Source organism: Ambystoma mexicanum, chromosome 4p (assembly GCF_040938575.1).
Source record: "Ambystoma mexicanum isolate Mex_15411 chromosome 4p, UKY_AmexF1_1, whole genome shotgun sequence".
Classification (NCBI taxonomy): Eukaryota; Metazoa; Chordata; class Amphibia; order Caudata; family Ambystomatidae; genus Ambystoma; species Ambystoma mexicanum.
Window position 1 is genome coordinate 72,520,182 of NC_090927.1, and position 20,578 is coordinate 72,540,759.

Sequence of the window (20,578 nt, forward strand, 5' to 3'; positions counted from 1 at the left end):
AATGATGATTACCAGGTAATATGTTAATTACCTCCATGTTCCACTTCTTCATCCCAGCATTTACTTTCGAGGCATGCAGAAGCTAGCAATGCACATAATGTTAAAGGTTTTATATTGCACACAGGTGCCACTTGCGTGGTCTCTTGGCGCTCTGGCAGTTCTGTGAAAATAAGAGGGCGGTAGTGGTAGGAGCAGGAAAAAAGAGCAATGGAGCTGTAATGTGCTGTTGGCAACTTCAGTTCGGATGTACTGTTCGCTAAGCTTGGGTGCAAGATTTGGGAGGCGGACGTCATGTGGTGTTGTACAAGGTGGTGGGTGCTATGTCTTGTTGCAGTGTTGTGAAGTGTTCGCTGTGTTGAAGAGTTTTGGATGTTTTATTGGAGTATGTGAGAAGTGTATGCAGAGGGTTGATTGCTAGTATTCACAATTCTGTCTAGATGTGACGCAGGCTAATCTTCACAATTCTGTCTGGATGTGACGCAAGCTAATATTCACAATTCTTTCTAAATGTGACGCAGGCTAATCTTCACAATTCTGTCTAGATGTGACGCAGGCTAATCTTCACAATTCTGTCCCGATGCGACACCTGCTAATCGTCACAATTTTGTCTAGATGTGATGCAAGCTAATCTTCACAGTTCTAACTGGATGTGACGCAACCTAATCTTCACAATTTTGTCTAGATGTGACATGCTGCTGCACCCACATATTCTAGTGAGTGCCAAGCGCAATCTAGTAGCAAATCAATCCTCAGATTGATTGTCCATGTTCAGTCAGTGGTGGTGCACAAAATGTCAGAAAAGATTCACTCACAAAAGACTTCTAATTCAGCATGAACGAACTCACACAGGCGAAAAGCTTTATCAGTGCAGTGAATGTCCGGAAAGCTTTCGTCATAAAACTACTTTAATTCAACATGTAAGAACCCACACAGGGGAAAAACCATATAAGTGCACAGAATGTCAGAAAAGCTTTAGCCAGAGAAGCAATCTAAATCTACACCAAAAATCCCACACAGTAGAAAAACCTTATCGGTGCACAGAATGTCAGAAATGTTTCAGTCAGGAAAGCTTTCTAAATTCACACCAAAAAGAACACACAGGAGAAAAACCCTATCAGTGTAGAGATTGTCAGAAAAGCTTCAGTCAGAAATGCAATCTAACTGTACATGAAAAGATTCACATAGTAGAAAAACCGTATAAGTACACAGAATATCCGAAAAGCTTCAATCAGAAATGCAACCTAACTCTACAAGAAAAAACTCATACTGAAGAAAAACCTGATCGGTACAGTGAATGTCAGAAAAGCTTTTGTCATCCAATAATTTTAATTCAACATGTACGAGTCCATGCAGGAGAAAAACCATATCAGTGTCCAGAAAATCAGAAATGCTACAGCCAGAAAAGAAATCTAACTGTACATGAAAAAACTCACACACGAGTAAAACCGTATCAGTGCACAGAATGTCAGAAAAGATTTGCTTACAAAAGCGGTCTAATTCAACATGAGAGATGTCACGCAGGTGAAAAACATTATCAATGCAGTGAATGTCAGAAAAGCTTCAGTCAAAAATGCAACCTAACTGTACATGAGAGAACCCACACAGGAGAAAAACCGTATCAGTGCACAGAATGTCAAAAACGCTTCAGTCATAAAGGCAATCTAACTCTACATGAAAAGACCCACACAGGAGAAAAACCTTATCGGTGCAATAAATGTCAGAAAAGCTTTAGTCATAAATGTACATTAATTCAACATGTAAGAACCCACACAGGTGAAAAACCATATCGGTGTACAGAATGTGATAAATGCTTTAGTCATAAAATTACTTTAATTCATCATATAAGAACTCACACAGGAGAAAAGCCATATCAGTGAACAGAATGTCAGAAATGCTTCAGTCAGAAAGGCAATCTTACTATACATGAAAAAACACACACAGGAGAAAAACCGTATCACTGCACAGAATGTCAGAAACACTTCACTCATAAAGGCAATCTAACTGTACATGAAAGAACCCACAAACCAGAAAAGCTGCTTCAGTGAAATTAATGCATGTAAAGATTCACAAAACAACTGGTCTAATTCGACATGAGTGAATGAACACGGGCAAAAAGCTTTATCAGAAAAGATGTGCTGAAAGGCTTCAGTTGGAAAGGCACTTTAATTGAATATGAGAATCCATTCAAGTGAAATAAAATATGATAGCAATGAATTTAAAAAAATATTTTGTTAATAAATGACATGAATGCAACATGTAACATCCCCACAGAAGATAAACAGTATTGCTGTACAGAATATCAGGAAAGCTTTACTCAGAAAAGCCATCTAGTTTTGGGAGCATTGATGACCACAAAAGCATAAGTGAAAAATGATATCAGTTGGCACGCGTCTCAAGTAATAGTGTATCAGGATTGTCTGAGGTGATATCTAAGAGGAAGACTATTTACTGGCACAAGAAAAGATGCAAGGTATTATAAGAATGCATCTGCAGATATGCATACAGGAAGCTGGTTCAGTAGAGTTGACGTTTAATTGTCATGCTTACATGGTGTAGCTGTTGGCTCTTTCATGTGATTTCATGTCATTATGCATTCATATAGTCTACATTAATTTTTGAGTTGTAGTGTTCCTCATTACTCCAGGTAGCTCTTGCACCAAGTGCCATTGCTTGAGCATTCTTGGAAATGTCTTTCCATACTTTTTGAATCCAATTATATAAGCTGTTCCATCAACTATAAGTTTATGGGAAAATAGTGTGTGTATGTTTATATTTCAGTGAGTATTAGTTTTTACACTACAGCCGTAATCTAATTTCAACTGAAGATTTCTCAATGGATTACAATGGTTTGAAATGTTTTACTAACAGTAAGATAACCACAATGTGGTGTGTTGACTGTTTCCTTTTATATTTTTTTAATGATTTACTTCATTAATAAATTTGTCCACATAGTCAATGAACAGAGTAATACACATGGTTTATATAGAAATTGATCGTTTTTTAAGAACTAGCTACTACATGTTTTATATAGGTGTTTTCCTTAAAATCATATATATGCCTATATAACCAGTAGAAAGTGAGATTTTATGTTAGACATTTAACTAAATCAGGTCGATATCGACACTTTATAATGTTAATTGAAAAACATACCCAATGTTTCAAATTGTATTTTCCTTTTGCAAGGAAAATACATTTGTAAAGAAATGTAGAGTATGTGTGTACACATTGTTTAATTTTTAGACATGTTAGCAGACATAATGAATGCTTTCATAAAATGGCTCATAAAAAGCTGTCCTTGTGGCATGATTCACAAAGTTGCTTTCCCAGCTATTAAACACTTTTTTGCTGGTGGGTTTATGGGGGGCAACGGGCGTACAACCATTTACGTATACTTCCATTCTTGGCTAGTTGAGAGAACAGGAAAGGAAGAATATAACTTTTAAATCTGCATTTGATAAGTGTGATGACCATAAGGCTGCTTCACCTCTTATAGAAATTGAATGTCAGTGCTTGCATAAAAATCCAACTGTGGAATACGTTGTGATGTTACAGAAACTGTTTCCATTCATAATGGACACAACAGGGATGCCTACTTGCCTCTGTGTTACTGGACATGCCCTCAGATCTACACTCTTCTTTCCTCCCCAACTAGGTAGCATCCCCATCCGGTGTCCCATGTTTGCTGATGACACTGATATTCAGCCAAACATTTACAGTGGCAAGTTAGCAGAAAGAAATGTTGATCATCGATGAAAGTGATGATTTTGTATGGATACAGAGTCAGACAAGTATTTATTTCTAACATGTTGAAAACAGATATTTGGCTTGATATTGTATGCCTTCACTTTCATGTTCACATCATGTTTCACTAACACTTGGCATGGCTAAGTGCCATATTTTCAGGCCTGGTTATAGAAGACAAGTTGGCACCTTTTACTGGAAGCCTATCAGAAGAACCTGACCATTTTATATGGGATTGGCATCTGGAGTAACTAATGACATTAAATTCCTCAATGACTTTGAGAGTTTTTGTTGGAAAGGTAATAGCTCTTCTTCGAGCACCCTGTTTGCATATCTCTGAAATTAATTGAGATTAAGGGCAGTTGCATTCACTTGTTTACTTGAAATAGTTGGTCCTATGTTGTTTTTTATTCCGTAAATGTACTCATTTAACACATATTTCTAAAACAGGTGCAATGTTAATAGGGTTAGTACAAGAGGTGATACTTTTTGTTTTTGTTTGGGGTAGGGAGAATTTCCGTTCCACTTACTCTTTGGCAAATTTGGGGACGGTGTAGAAAGATGAAGAAGGAGATGAGGATTTGCAATAGTGTCTAGCTTTGTCAGCTAAGTGTTTATTAGGTGAAGTTTATTTACAATGAAATTGAGATTTTACTATGTGTTTTTTTCAAAAGACTGGTGCGCAAATTGATGTGATGGCTGCATGTCTGCAAAAAGTAAACTAAATTAGTGTTTGTTACTTGATTTCACACAAGTAACTTGACAAAATGCTTGCACGTGAAATGAACTGGTGTTGCAACAAAATGACACTCCTTCCTTCTATTTCTAAGAAAGTGATTTTGCTGTTAATGTCTTATACCTGTACATAAATGTTCATACTAAATTCCGTCCTATTTGGTAACTTCCTAATTGTACTTTTATAATGCCTTCTTTAAAAAATGTGGTTTGCTTTACTAATTGTGTAGGTGAATATGTGACCGTTCTTTTCTTTTGATGTTAAAATGAACTGGGAATTCCATAATATTTAGTAACAAGGTTTAAAGATCGGTTTTTCATCATTTAAATGAAGGTCAGTTATTAAAACATACTTACGTGTTGTACAGATTTCAGATTTAAAATGAAACACAAATCACTACTATAAGTAGAATTTCATGCAATTTAATAAATAAAAATAAATTGCTTCAAATTGCGATGTTTTATCGATTTCGCAAACAATGTATTTTTTTTAACACTTGTCTCTAGATTGTGGTTCCATATATCCACATGCGCAACATTTTAATCTTGTTTTCAGCAGTTAATTTATTCCTTCCTTTGTTTGAATTCTTTTCAGAAAGACCAGGTGTAGTAGGCTCTAAAAGTTGGGTTTGTTTTTTAAGTTCACTTTGTATTATTTTGTTTCCCTCAGTGTATAAATATGCCTGTTAAAGCTTGGGAATAGTCTGAAAAAAGAATTCACTGCTTATCCTCTACTCATTTCAACATCTTCATTTCTTAACTATTATCAAACCCGATGGCAAATCAAAGAGCTGACAAATCCTGATTTTCTATTTTAAAGGCATGACATACACTACTTCAGTACATGTTTAACTTGGTAATAACACTGTATATCCTTACACAGATGTCACACCCCTCAAAAGGCTAGATGCACAAGTTGTTTCATGCTTCAGTTTGTAACTCCCTTTCTAGAATAGAGCAGTGAAAAACTGTCTGTTCTCTTGCAGCATACCAGCAAGGGTATGTGTAAAGGATTGTTAATTCTGGAATGAGTCAGAACATTATCCTAATATTTACAAAGTCGGGAAATTCTCCTCAATTATATGCAAGCACATAAGGACATTATGTTGAAAAAATAATGTAGGTATATTGTAGGCATATTGTGGCGCCGTAAACCCATTCTTGCACAACATTTGAACAGGTAGAAGAGCCTGTTATAAATATGGCATTGTTGACTTCAAAACAGTTCCAATGAAAAATAGCTGGGAAATGTGCATTAAAGAGCATCAATGTTAGAAGAACATTTTTTGGGGGGGAAATCTGAAAGATGCTATTCAATCTAATTTGATTAATAGTGACCACAGAATCCTACTTGATATCCAACATTATATAACCATAATAACTTACCAGCTGATGAAGGTGTCAATCTATTTTAAATATAACTGATTATGTTCATGAAAGTTGCCAACTGTTAAATGATCCTCAGACCTATCATCAACATCCAGCGGATCGAAATAATTATTACCACCTTGGGCATTGGCGCCAGCCAATCAGGTTGCTCGGATTGTGGGCTAAATCCCACAATCTAGGTGCACATTCTGAGCAACCTGTAGACTGCTCTCCCGCCCCACCATCTCCCCCCCACCATCCACTTTCCTCCAGTCACTGTTCCCTTCGCTCCCCAGGACCCTGTCACACTTACCTGATTCATCGCCTCTCTGCATCCCTGCCCCACATGGAGCCCCACTTGCTGCTCCACGGCAGCCATCTTAGGTACATATTTTGTTGAATGTACGGGACGCCGCAAGCACTGTTCATTCAAACAAAATGACATTGGTGTCAATACGCCAGGCTTCCAGATTAAAAAACGTGGTGCTAATAGTAATGAAACCCTCGCAGGAGGGCAAGATCAGGTGGTAACGGAGCTGGGGCTCATCGATAAGGCCCCCGGCCCGTTACCACCCTATCCAGCCTGCCAGCTTGGGTCCTATTGCTTAAACATAAAATGTATCTCTATACACTTTTGATGGATTGGAAAGTAACTGGCATGATCACATCAGAGGCATATGGGTGTTAAGCAACATTAAATCCTCGAATTGCTATGATCTATATTCTCCCATAAGTACATGAATTGAGGGTTCCATGTGTTAATATCCCCGCAAAAATATTGCGATACAAAAATATCGTCATATTTGTGTGGCGATATTGAGGCATGGACCCTGCGAGGGACACCCCCACAACCCTGCATTATTTTTAAATGTCCGCGGGACACCCCGGCATCCCCTGCTCCCACAAATTATCTCCCCCAAAAATGATCGCCTATGGCGTTCCAGACGACCATATAAATGGCGATAATTTTGGTGGGGATAATATGTAGGGATACCGAATTGACTGGGTCACCTGCAGTAAAACCTGTTTGTCACATTAAATCGTACGCAAAATGTGTTTAGATATATTGATTTCTTTTTCAGAATTATTAACTATACTGAGATTTTATTTGTGACACGAAAGGTATTTTGATTAAATGGGAAGAAATATCCTGTGAAGGTTGTTTTATTGCACACTGACGTTTACCACCTGGATGGTATGAAGGATCTCATATATTCTAGATTAGCGAGTTGCCAGCCCTCCAAAGCCATACCCCGATGCTTGGCGAAACTGGTATTGCAATATAACTACATTTTGTTTAACCAGAAATGTTTTCTACAATTAAAGTAAATGTAGACAGGGTGCATCTTTGCACAACTTATGCTAATCTCTTCATTGGATGGTGTGAAGAATTGTGTTTGTCAGATAGATTTGTCATAATATTTTATCATATAAAAATCTGCATTTGTTGTATCAGTGATGTCACAATTATTGGTCGGGACGGTAAAACTTGACGGCAGTCTGGCTGTGATAGCCAGCCTAGGGTATCATTGAGAGTCTAGCTGTGAGGCCGTTTGAGGTGCTGCAAAGTACTTTTTGTTTGTATACAGAGTAACATCAGGCTTTGTTCCCCAGACTGAGTGGACCTGGTTGCTGAACCCCTCATGGGTCGGAAGAATCCAGTTGGTTTAGGTGATTTAAATATGCACGTGGACCTGATAGACTCCCTTTATTTAAACAGATTATGACACCCACACATCAAGTGAAAATGTACAAACTTGGTATTCTTTCCTGTCAATGTTTCTTCCGTTCATCCACATCTTTCTTTTCATTTGGGTCAACAAATCGCCTATCAGATTGACTTTCTCATGACCCAGTTGGCTGGCTATAATTAAGCTTCATAGCCGTAGCCGCAGCTATGGACACCTAATGCCGAGTTAAAGGCCCGAGTGCAGCAAGGGTGTTTAACAATGTTTGCGGGTCCATATCCCTTTCTACGGCCAGAGGGCATGGTTAATAAAGCTGTCCCTTTCTGTGGGGTGAAGGCAGGGTTAAAAAGGTAATTTATTATTATTATTTATTTTATATAGTTCATTACAAACTTTTAAAAATATTTTCAATTCATCATAATGTTCCAATTACTTTCTGATAAAAGCCAAAGAATAAAAAAAAATTAAAATATTTCCAATTCATCATTAAATTCTACAACCATTTGTCTATTATCTAGACTATTCTTTCTATGCTTTGTCTTTACTAAGGTATTCAACCTCGGATTTAATTCATTTTCTTATTCTCAACCCTTAGTAATTTCAGCATATCTGATATTCTAACATTTTGCCTTCGAGTTTTTCTAAGAAAGATATTAGAGCAAAAGTTAGTTTCAGTTCAGCTCGCTCTGCAAGAACAAGCCACCACTCTTCGCCATTAAGAGAGGGTCTTTTTGATATTTCCGATCCCAGATGAAGAGTCCTTTCATCCCGCAATTCTTTGCAGTATAACACTACGGGCCTCATTACGAGTTGCCCGGTAAAACCGGGTTCATTACCGGCATGCCGCAATGAGCGTTTCCGTGCACGTATGAACCCGCTAATAGCGGGTCATTACGAGTGCACGAGCATGCGCGTTCCCCCATGCCGGTAGTGGCAATACCGCCATGCCGGTAAAGGGCCTCCAAGCCCCCTATACCGGCATTGCGGGACCCGCCCATTGCGCTACCGCCTCACACTAACCCATAAATACCGGCACGGTAATACCGGCATGTTATTACCGTGTTCGCAAAAAACGGACCCGGAAATTACATCATTGCGCAGGAACGGGAAATGGGCCGGCGGCCATCTTTAAAAACACAATCCATTGCCATCCTCCATTACTACCACTACACCCGTGTTGTTGAGTGCCAAAACACAACCAGGATGTCAAAGGCCACTGGAAAAAGCTCACAAAGGAAGAGGAAGCAGCGCTTTTCAGATGCTGAATTGACAATGCTAGTGGACACCCTACAACAGCATGCTGACATAATTCGAAGCACGGACCTGAAGCATGCGGCCCAAACGCGTAAAAAACAGGTGTGGCAGGAGGTTGCGCAGAGGGTAACAGCAGTGGGAAGCACCCCAAGGAGTGTCCGGCATTGCAGAAAGCGCTGGGACAACCTCCGCCTCCGTGTCCGGAAGATCCTTGCGGAGAACCGGAGGGCCGCAATGGCGACAGGCGGTGGCACACACTCCCCTGTTAAGCTCACCACATGGGAGGAGATTGCAAGTGGATTCATCGACCCAGAATCCATAGAGGGGATCGGAGAGCAGGAGTTCGGGGCAGTTACCACAACAGAGGAAGGTGAGGGAACCATCACATCCACCAATAACAAAACATGATGTGACACAAGTGAGGTGGGAGTCCGATTAGGCAAGGCAATTCCTTTACCCAAGGCAACATCAACTCACCAACAGAATACTGATTGCCACCCCCTGCACCACATGCTTGCTGCGTGAAATATGTAAACCCAACAGAGGTGCAACATGACCCATCCATGCCCATGCCCCCCCACACCTAGACAATCCATTGCCACCAACCATGCAATCATTGCCAACATGTCCCCTCAGTACACCAAATGCCACACAACAGAAATGAAATCATGCCTGAATGTATCAAGATATTACACTGCAACAAATCACAGCTGCCATTTGGCAATCTCGCTGATGACCTGCATCTCTTCTATCCCCCAGGCACCGATGAGGAAGGTGGAACCCAGGACAGGGGGGCAAGCACATCCAGTGCACGCAAGGGGACCAGGGCCACCGCAACCCCCTCCTCCAAAAAATTCCCTGCGACCACTCCCAGTGTGCCACACAAGGCATCATCTCTGCAGGGTGCACCTGCTGCGATAGTGCCAGCTGTACCACCGGCCACCAGGTGGTCGAATAGGCCGAAGAATCTTTGGGATTGGCCAGCCCAACATCCATTGGCACCCCCTGCCCCCCTGTGGAGACAGAGAGCCTGGATGACCCATGTCTCCATGACTCCGACCTAGGAGATTCGGACATCGGCATTTTCGCGGACGACAGTGCCCAGGACGAGGGCCCCATGCAGGTGCCTGCCACCACCCAGCCTTCCACCACCCAGCCTTCCACCAACCTGCCTTCCACCACCCTGCCTTCCACCACCCTGCCTGCCACCACCCAGCCTTCCACCACCCAGCCTTCCACCACCCTGCCTTCCACCACCCTGCCTTCCACCACCCCACCAGCCACCGGTACACCTGCGACAGAAACCCCCTTTGAGGTCCGTCTGTCAAGGGTGGACGCCCGCCAAGACGAGATGCTGCAGATTATGCGGCAACAGGTCGTTGCCGGTAATGAGGCCATGAAGGCCATAGCCACAGCCATTGCTGCAAATACAGCTGCCGTGGAGGTGTCCACGTCTGCATTCAGGCAGTGCATGGGGTCACTGACCGAGGCCCTATGGGCCAACATCAGGCAAGTGCAGCAGCCACACTATGGGTCTGCAAGGGGATTGACAATTGACACATCCACCACGTCAACACCTTCCACCTCTGTTCAATCTAGCCCTGTGCGCTTAACGCGCAGGAGCGCACGGCACATGGACATGGAACCCCCAGACCCAAAAGTCGCCAAAAAGTAACTTTCTGAAAAATGGAAAAAAATGTGAGGAGTAACATTGGTGAAGGCAACACTGTTTGTTGCGCACATGGGGACATTTGGGATTTGTGGGGTGGGTGAGGGAGTTTGTTGGGGGATTGTGGGAGGGGGGAGTGGGCACAGTTTTGCACTTTCATATAATACACAAGTTTTCTGGAGAACAATCCCTGGCTGGACATTGTTATTTTTGGTGTGCATCCATTTAATGTGTTACGGTGTTCAGTGTCCAAATTACAACATTCCCTTTGTGCATGTTCACATTGGCCCAGTGTCTGACTGACAAAAGTCATTCATGGTCCCTGTGTCTTAAAAGTATTCGTCAATTAGTGCTTGGCGTACAGCATGGCCATCCCGTGCATCACGTACTGGCAGGGGGGCTCCTTCGCCTCCGTCTCCATTCCCTTCATCCTCACCCGGGCCATGCATGTCAATGTCAGGTGGCAGTGGTACATTCCTTTGGACGCACATGTTGTGCAGCATGACACAGGCCATGGTGAGCTTTGCCACCTTCTCAGGCATATACAGGAGTGCCCCACCAGACCTGCTTAGGCAGCAGAACCGCGCCTTCAACAGGCCAAAGGTCTGCTCAATCACAACACGGGTTCGAGTGTGCACACGATTGTACTCCTCTTCATAGCTGTTCTGCGGGTTCCGCACAGGGGTAAGTAGCCACGGCCTCAAGGGATATCCTCCATCACCTGCAAGCAGATACAAATAGGCGTGTGTCACTCTGAACTGACACCTTCAGGGAGCACGGTCATGGCAGCAGCTATTAGGTGTGAGTATGCACATGTCCCTGTACGTGTACCAAATAGTCACCTATATGGAATGTATACTGTAAAGAGGTGTGGAACACTGGATGGGGTTGAATAGATGATGCAGGGTATAAGCATGCATGCTGAGGCAGATGTGCTGTGGCAGTGCGACAATGTTTAGCCTCCAATTCATGCAGTATACTCTTTGCTATGCATGGTCACACTGGCCTTTTGTACTGGCTCACTCTGCATTGCCTACACCTTTGGGGGGGTTGTGGTGTGTGGGTGTTCTCAGTTCATACTGGCGCAGCCTCCTTTGACTCCACCTGTGGGGATTGTGTGCACCTGTGGCAGCTGCCTTGTATCTTGGTTGCTGTTTGCGGGTGGTCCGCGATGCCTGTTTTTCCGGCATCATGTAGCCCGTTGTTACCGTGTTCGCGATGCCGATATTTGCATGTTTGCGTGGGTTGTGATTGCCCCCTATTATCAGCATGCCGATATTTACTATCTGAAGAGGCGCGTGTACGCGCCTATGCCGCTATTATATGTGCCGTTCATACCGGGTTTGCGGGTCAGAATGCTACGGAACGTTAAATGATGCCGGTATCTACATACCGGCATCATTTTTCCCTTACTGGCATGACTCGCAATGAGGCCCTAGGTGTTTTAGTGTTTCTTTCTCTGTTTTACAGAATCTACAATATTCTTCTGGATCTTTTTCTTTCTTTCTTATGTTCATTATTGCTTTTGTTTGAAACAAATTCATCTTAAACTTCAAGAACGTGTGCCTTTTTTTGTTACATGGAAACTTTTACAGGTAATTTGGGAGAGTGTTCATTGCACGCGACTCTGGTGCAATTTGGTCCATACATCTATGCATAACTCTTTGATCTTGGTTTTCACACCAATCCTGAAGCCATAGCTTCTTTTTTACAGCATTCGGGTTTTGGATTAGTGTGTCCGGATGTACCTGCAGTTGTTTCAGAAGAGTAGCACACGTAAGTTTCCAACTGCTTAATATTGAGGCATTAAAATGTTTTGGATTGCTACGTAGGATTTGATATTGTGGAAGATCGTCGGCTCCCAAGACTTTCCTGTAAATAGACAGCATGTTCTATATAACTTTTGCATTGATTGAAATCAGACCAAGTTCAAATCTAATACAAGCGTTTGGGGTCCCTCTGGGCAGTACTAATACTTTGCTCCAGAATGTATTTTCGCACCACGGCCATATCTGAGCCGGGCATCCCAGCATTGCTTCAGCGCCAAAACTTAGAGCTGGAATGGACTTTGCCATGTAAAATTGGACTACAGGTTTTATCGAAAACTTCCCATATTTCTTGTTTAGGGTATATCCTTGAGCTGTCAGGAGTTTACATTTTCGTCGTATTTTCTCCACCATGTTATCGTAATCTGCCTGGAGTGGTTGCTGAGAAATGGTTAGTTCCCAGCAACCAGGTACAAACATAATGAGGTAGGCCCCCTACCCTAAAAAGATAAGGGTTGTGGTGAGGGGGCTGGGTGATTTCAGTGCCAGTACGGGGAGTGCAGTGCTGGCAGGAGGGGGGAGCCATTTGCCCCACCCTAAGTATGTAAGGAGAGGTACAGGGTGCTCAGGCAGGGTCTGTTAGGTGCAGCGAAGAGGAGAGGGCCGCTGGCAGCAGGGTGTTAACATGGCGCTCATATGGTGAGGGGGAACCCCGCTCTAAGTACCATGTTTCCAGTGCAGCAACCCTGGATGAATGGTGATGCCTCCCTAACATGGGCAATTTAGGGGAATTCTAATCCTACTGCTTGTATGGCCAGGAAATTGCCCACCTCACTACCCCAGGATATACTATTGCTTAATGCCAGACGGTGGGGTCACTCATGGAAGAACACAGGCCTTGTATGCTGTACCTGTGGTAAAAGAAACAGACACATCTGCACTGTGCATACCTGTAATGTGAGCATAAGCTCTGGGCTGGTATGCATAGATCACAGAACATCCCTTTAGTCATCCCAAAACAGAAACAAGAAACAATTTGTTTACACCTTACTTATTAAGGATCAAAAAAGAAACTGAATCGAAACTGGTGAATTAACGTTGACTCTATCATCATGATTTAAGTTTCTTCTGCTTAATAGACAGTACAGAAATGCTTCCTTGCGCTAAAAGAGTACTGTGCATCTTGTGATGGCCGGACGTTCCTAGGAAGAACCTTAATTATCCACGAGCTGTGTGCACCTGCAGCTATGCAAAATGTGGTCACCCCACCCCAATCATTACAGGATAGCATTGCCAGTTATTTTAGGTTATTGTGAAAAATATCTTTTCACAAATTCAGTCTAATGCCAAACATCCGGCTCAGACACTTATTGTAGACCCTACAGAGTGGAATTGATAATTCCTAGAATTTCAGCTACTCTACCCACCTCAGCTACTCTACCCACCTCAACTACTCTACCCACCTCAGCTATTCTACCACCTCAGCTATTCTACCCACCTCAACTACTCTACCAACATCAGCTACTCTACCCGCCTCTACCCACCTCAGCTCCTCTACCCACCTCAACTACTCTACCCAACTCAACTACTCTACCCACCCCCGTTCTTCTGATCTAAGCAAATGTTCTGGGTCTACAAAAGACCCCTGTCCTCCAGAAGTACTTGAAAGTGTCCTCGCTGACACCTTTTGCAATGTTATTAAAAATATAGTTAATAACGATCTGTGTTAAGGAATCCTGATGTCATCTCTGAAATATGCAACTGCAACCCCCTGCTCAAGAATTCATCAGCTGATCCATGTAATGGTTCAATCTTCCACCCTATTTCTAATCTGCCCTGTGTGGCCAGCTTCAGTCCTCTGAGATTAGCAGTATTTTAGATCCTTTCCAATCAGCAATCTGGAGTTCAACACCAAAGGCACTGTTTATGATAACCGGGAACTCTTTTAAAGAAACCTGTATCACCAGTGTATGTATATTTAGTGTATGCATTAACTTCTCTGCATGATACAACACATGTGCTGTGTGTTATTAACAACCTCCGAGAAGCAGAAACCCTGTTAGTGGTCTATGAGGCAATAGACGCATACACTAAAAGCAGGTGTGTGTGTGTGTGCATGTGTGAATGCATTCCTGATTTAATGGCAACCCTTTGTTTGCCTAGGAAAGGACCTACCTATCTGCAATCTCTCCCTCATCCTCTTTACTCTTTGGGCTATTTCGTGGTGTCTTGTACTTTCAATAATAGGGCAGTTTGGCCAACCGAGTTGGAAGGGTTGTGCCATTGAAGCGGCTGTAGTTATGTTGAAAGTGTGGCAACTAAGGCCAAATCCTTGCCAATATCCGGCTTTTCTCTCCATTCACCGGTTTCCCATTGAATGCAGAATTAAAGGAAAGTCTTGTTGCATGGGACATACAGCGCGTAACAAGTTTGTGCAACAGTTTTCAGAAATAAACCCCCACACAAACTTTAAAATCGGAATCTGCCCTTTTCATTGTCCCAAGAACAAAATGTATTTAATAAATATATGGCTGGCTGCAGCTTCTCTGCGTGCCGCACTGCACTGATGAATTCCTCTTCCAAGGCTGTAGCATTTTCAATTTAGCTCCAGGAGGCCACTTTGGTGGTTGAAGTACATTTAATAAGCCATTAAGATGAAATAATATATAATCCACAGCAAACATGATTCAGATTTTTGACGTTTTTGCAAGTAACAATGGGCCTGATTCACAGAGCATTTTCCTATGGGGTTGCACCATTATAAAACACTTCCATGAATCAGGTCCACTGTTGGTCAATGATCAGATTAATTTTCATTAATCATCGTTACTCCTAGTCTTCTTCCTCGTCACAGCACTTATTTACAGGTATCAATCTCTTTGACAGGAACACATTTTGAGTGTAAATTCTGTCTGAATCCCTCTGGAGAGATAATCCCCAAGTATCCCATAATATTTTAGTTTCTTTTCATAGTCATTGTCCCTCCATACCATGCCGGCTGGGTGATGTAGGTAGTAAGCACTGTGCCGAGGAAGAGTAGTACTAGTAGTAATGATGATTACCAGGTAATATGTTAATTACCTCCATGTTCTACTTCTTCATCCCAGCATTTACTTTCGAGGCATGCAGAAGCTAGCAATGCACATAATGTTAAAGGTTTTATATTGCACACAGGTGCCACTTGCGTGGTCTCTTGGCGCTCTGGCAGTTCTGTGAAAATAAGAGGGCGGTAGTGGTAGGAGCAGGAAAAAAGAGCAATAGAGCTGTAATGTGCTGTTGGCAACTTCAGTTCGGATGTACTGTTCGCTAAGCTTGGGTGCAAGATTTGGGAGGCGGACGTCATGTGGTGTTGTACAAGGTGGTGGGTGCTATGTCTTGTTGCAGTGTTGTGAAGTGTTTGCTGTGTTGAAGAGTTCTGGATGTTTTATTGGAGTATGTGAGAAGTGTATGCAGAGGGTTGATTGCTAGTATTCACAATTCTGTCTAGATGTGACGCAGGCTAATCTTCACAATTCTGTCTGGATGTGACGCAAGCTAATCTTCACAATTCTTTCTAAATGTGACGCAAGCTAATCTTCACAATTCTGTCTGGATATGACGCAAGCTAATCTTCACAATTCTTTCTAAATGTGACGCAGGCTAATCTTCACAATTCTGTCCCGATGCGACACCTGCTAATCGTCACAATTTTGTCTAGATGTGACGCAAGCTAATCTTCACAGTTCTAACTGGATGTGACGCAACCTAATCTTCACAATTTTGTCTAGATGTGACATGCTGCTGCACCCACATCTTCTAGTGAGTGCCAAGCGCAATCTAGTAGCAAATCAATCCTCAGATTGATTGTCCATGTTCAGTCAGTGGTGACTTAGAAACGCGGTTATTCACTAGGTGTGGGGCGTAGAACTGCTCATGGATTGGACACTCCACCCAAAAACCTTTTGTAGTGAAAATACACAGTGAAAACATACCAGGGTAGGTTGTTCTGTGCTGAGAATATTCATATAGTAACTCTATTAGTCTTTCTATGGTAGCATTGACATTAACAGTGGTCAAGGCGGACATTTTCCATCACAATAATGGTTGCACTTGTTAATAAATGAGGAAGAAAATAAAATAAATGGAAAAATAAACAAAGTGATCATGTTGGTTTTCAAATTAGTAAAAATGTAAAGCTAGTAAGATTGTTGCATAGCAGTTCTATCCTTCCCTATTCATTTTTAACTTGAAAACACGTGATTGATTGATTCAGGCGTTTTAAAGCAGGCTACATATCTTCGGACTCAGAACATGCATGTTTGTATTAGAGGTTTTACCTTCCTGAATTTATTTCTAAAGGATCAAAAAGGTTAATCTATTCTTCACCAACACTTGTATATTATTGTTTTAAGCCACTGACATTCAGCAGTTCTCTTATAGACTGTTAAGGAGAGTGTTTGTAGCCATGATCAGTTCTTCATGTTAGCACAGGAGGATTCATGATTGAGACTACTCGACACTCTGTCAGTCAGAGATGCAACCTCTATCTTTTGATGCTTCCGTCTTGCACTAATCAATATCCAGTCTGCTGTGGAATAGATCCTATACATTATTTATACAATTCTGATGGTAAGTTGAATTGTTAACGCGACTAGGCAGTCTACTTGCCTATTTAGACCTGTGTACATGTCATTGTTGTTCTTATCCATTTTCCTTTGCTACTGCTCCATATTCAGTCATGTAAAGTGGCTGTTTTCTTGTTCCTGTGCACACAGTGGAAAGTGTGACGTGGTTATGATTACTAGTCGCTATAAAGATATTAATAGTGAACTAGAATACGGCAGAGAAGTATTTGTGCACGCTTAAATCATAAGACTTAAGGATTCTTTTTATATGGAAACCAACAGAAGCATCCTATTCTAAGGTGAACATATTGTTTGTGATAATTCCTGCTGCGAGTCCGTCACTAGGCTTATAATTGTTACATGATGGATGACTGTGTTCACAAGGACATGAAAGTCCTATTTGTTTTTTTAACTATCCATTAATACTCAAGCACTCCAACAGCCAGTTAAAAAGCCTCCAAGGACAGGTCTACATGAACGCAAACAAGTGCCCCTGAATGTGCAGTGCTGTGATGCAGTATTACTAACAAAACCTTTTTAATTCCTAATACGCCATGGGTGAGGAGTCAGCTTAGTACATGGAGTATTAACAGTACCTTTCTTGGGAGATGCCAAATGCGATTTTGTGGACACTAGGGTCCCTTCACAGTTTGACGAATTAAACTTTAAAAATGGTCGCTGACTCCCAGCCAGCATTCCTGCACGTCAATCATGCTTCCTACACAGAATACTGCTGCCAGCCAGGTGCTGATAACTCAAGGTAAGAATACAGGTTTTTCAAAGATTTTACAAGTTGGAAACGACTTTCGCAGGGTGCATTGCTACTAACAAGCATGGCGCCACATTAGAATCATATGAGGATATGAAAAAAAAAACGTTATAATGACTATGAGCGGATATCATGAGGCAGGAATCCTTCCATCCCGCCTCTCCCATTCTGGCTGAACTCTGGAGTGAACTAATGGCCTCAGCCGCCCCGCTTATTTATTTAGTCTCTGTAGCAGCTCACAGCAAGCAGACATAATGCAATGGAGCCAGCTCCTCCAACCCTCTACAGAATATATAAGATAATAAACAGACTCATGTGGCCAGAATATCAGGTATTAATTTGCTTTATCCCAGGCTGAGCTGAAGCTGGTCCCAGAGCTTAGATTGCACAAGGAATGCGGCCTTAAGCCCTGCAGACAGAACACAGACAATGAGTAGTACATGCTGTGCAGCTGCTGTTTGGCAATAGGCCATGAAATACACTATCCCAGGAAGACAAGACAACCGCTTAGAGATGCCTTCTCCAGGAATATGATGATATGATATAAGTCATTTATAACACGCTGTACACAAGTGTTTCTCGGAGCGACAAGGCAAAGGTGGGAAGACAGGGAGGACAATACAAACGATGTTACTAGGCCTTGTGACTTACCAGATCGTGCAAGTGCAGGAACACCAAAATGCAGGAGGAGGGAGAGGGGGAAGTGCCAGGGAGAGGGAGGGGAAGTGCGATCAGAGCAGCAATGCGCTGAGCAAGTGCAACCAGGGCTGCCCAGCTCTAGGTAACTTCAGGAAGGCAAGGGACTGTAGAGGTTACAGTTGCAGCCCTTAAGTGAAGGGCTCGAGAAAGAAAGTATTTTGGAAGAGAGAGTTGGATGCAGTGCGGTCCCCGGCCCCAGAATGCCTTGTGGACGATGCAGAGGGTCTTGAACTTGATCCTCGAAGTCACCGGGTGCCAGTGGAGAGATTTCAGGGCTGGAGAGATACAGTGCCTGGGCTTGAGACCAAGGATAAGTCTTGCAGTCCTGGTCTGGATTAGTTGCAGAGGGCGGAGAGTAGAGGAAGGCACATTGAGAAAGAGGCTGTTGCAGTAGTCCAGACTAGAGAGAATCAGGGCTCTAGAGACAGTGAGTTTCTGGGGGAAAGTGAGAAAAGGAAGAATACCTCTAAGGAGGTGTAGCTGGAAGTGGGACTAATTGGCGAGGTCTGAGATGTGAGGAGCGAAGGAGAGAGTGTAATTGAAGATGACGCCAAGGTTTTGTGCCTCACAGGAAGGTGAATGAAGAGTGCCCAAGGAGGGAGGCCAGAGTGAGAGGGAAAGCAGGAGCAGGAGTCCCCAATAAGAAGGATCTCTGCCTTACTGGCATTAAGGCAGAGATCATTGGAGGTGGACCAATCCTGAATTGCGGATAGACAGGAATGAGTGAGAGAGAAGAGGAGGCTGAGGGGAGCCTGAAAGAGACCTGAGTGTCATCCGTGTAACACAAAGTTAGAGGAGAAAGTAGAGATCAGATGGGCCAAAGGGGCCAAGTAGACATTAAAGAGCCAGGGAGAAAGGTTAGAGCCCTGGGGGACACCACATGTGGAGAGGGATGTGGTGGAGAGAAAGGACACAAGTTGGACCTGGGAGGGCTGGTCCAAGAGGAAGGAGGTCAACTACTCCAAAGCCTGATTCTTGATACCAAGGTTTTCATGAAGTCAATTGATCAGGATGGTGTCAAAGGCAGAGGAAAGGTCAAGTAGGATGAGGGCAGTAGGAAGGCTGGAGTCAAGATTAGAGAGCAGATCTTCACAGGTGTTCAGGAGAGCAGGTTCCGTTCCTCTGGCTGCTCTGAAGCCAGACTGATGGTCATGAAGACAACCAACAGATCAGATTCAGTATGGAGAGTAAACTGGGAGATGGCCAGCTTTTCCAGGAGTTTGCCCAGGAAAGGAGTGATGGAGATCGGGCGATAGTTAGCGGGGCGGGAGGGATCGGCTGAGGGTTTCTTGAGAAGAGGGTGCACAAGAGAGTGCTTCAGGGGAGAAGGGAAGTCTCCAGTGGTGAAGGAGTGGTTGCAGAAGTCAGCCAGGGCAGGAGCGGGGGTGTCAATGTGGTCTTTGATTTTTTTGGAAGAACAGGGAAGAACCTGTTTTGACAAGACATTCATAGATCAGGCTTGTCTAGAACCCTTGTCAGGGGAGAACAGAGGAAAGGAAGAGAAAGAGGGAGGAGAGATGGCCTTGATCTTCCCGAAGTGGCTACACTTATCATCTGCTTGCAACCATCTTGATCTGTACTGCCAGCCTCACGCTGCGCATGATAATTGATAACTTTACCTGCCTGTATGTATAACCAGTAACTAGATATCTTAGTACTCTGGCATTTACTTATTCTTTGTATCTGTATAACTGATTTAGCCCCTCCGTACCATGAGGCGTGGCTTTGCCAAACTGCACACCAACCCTGATTTTGTCCCTTGCGTAATTGTATACCTGATGTAGCCCCCGTACCATGAGGTGTGGCTTTGCCAGACTGTACACCTACCCTAATGTTGTCCCTTGCATATCTGTATGTCTGATGTAGCCCCTCTATCATGAGGTGTGACTTTGCCAGACTGTACACCTACCCTAATGTTGTCCCTTGCGTATCTGTATGCCTGATGTAGCCCCCATACGATGAGGCGTGGCATTGCCAGACTGTAGACCTACCCTAATGTTGTCCCTTGCGTATCTGTATGTCTGATGTAGCCCCTCTATCATGAGGTGTGACTTTGCCAGACTGTACACCTACCCTAATGTTGTCCCTTGCGTATCTGTATGCCTGATGTAGCCCCCGTACCATGAGGCGTGGCATTGCCAGACTGTAGACCTACCCTAATGTTGTCCCTTGCGTATCTGTATGTCTGATGTAGCCCCTCTATCATGAGGTGTGGCTTTGCCAGACTGTACACTTATCCTAATTTTGTCACTTGTATATCTGTATACCTGATGTAGCCCCCCAGC

At 43.1% G+C, this 20,578-nt stretch overlaps 2 protein-coding genes across 2 annotated transcripts in view; both read left to right on the forward strand.

Annotated features, from left to right (window-relative positions):
- LOC138453013 (zinc finger protein 84-like) overlaps positions 1–20,578 on the forward strand; it is a 189,306-nt gene that overhangs the window by 82,869 nt on the left and 85,859 nt on the right. The window lies entirely within an intron of this gene.
- On the forward strand, positions 765–3,023 carry LOC138452769 (zinc finger protein 568-like). The gene has a single exon (XM_069605114.1). The coding sequence runs from the start codon at positions 765–767 to the stop codon at positions 1,875–1,877; it is 1,113 nt and encodes a 370-aa protein (XP_069461215.1). The 3' UTR covers positions 1,878–3,023.

Excerpts from the sequence above, each read along its gene's own strand:
- LOC138452769 (XM_069605114.1), top strand. The coding sequence starts at position 765 with ATGTTCAGTCAGTGGTGGTGCACAAAATGTCAGAAAAGATTCACTCAC.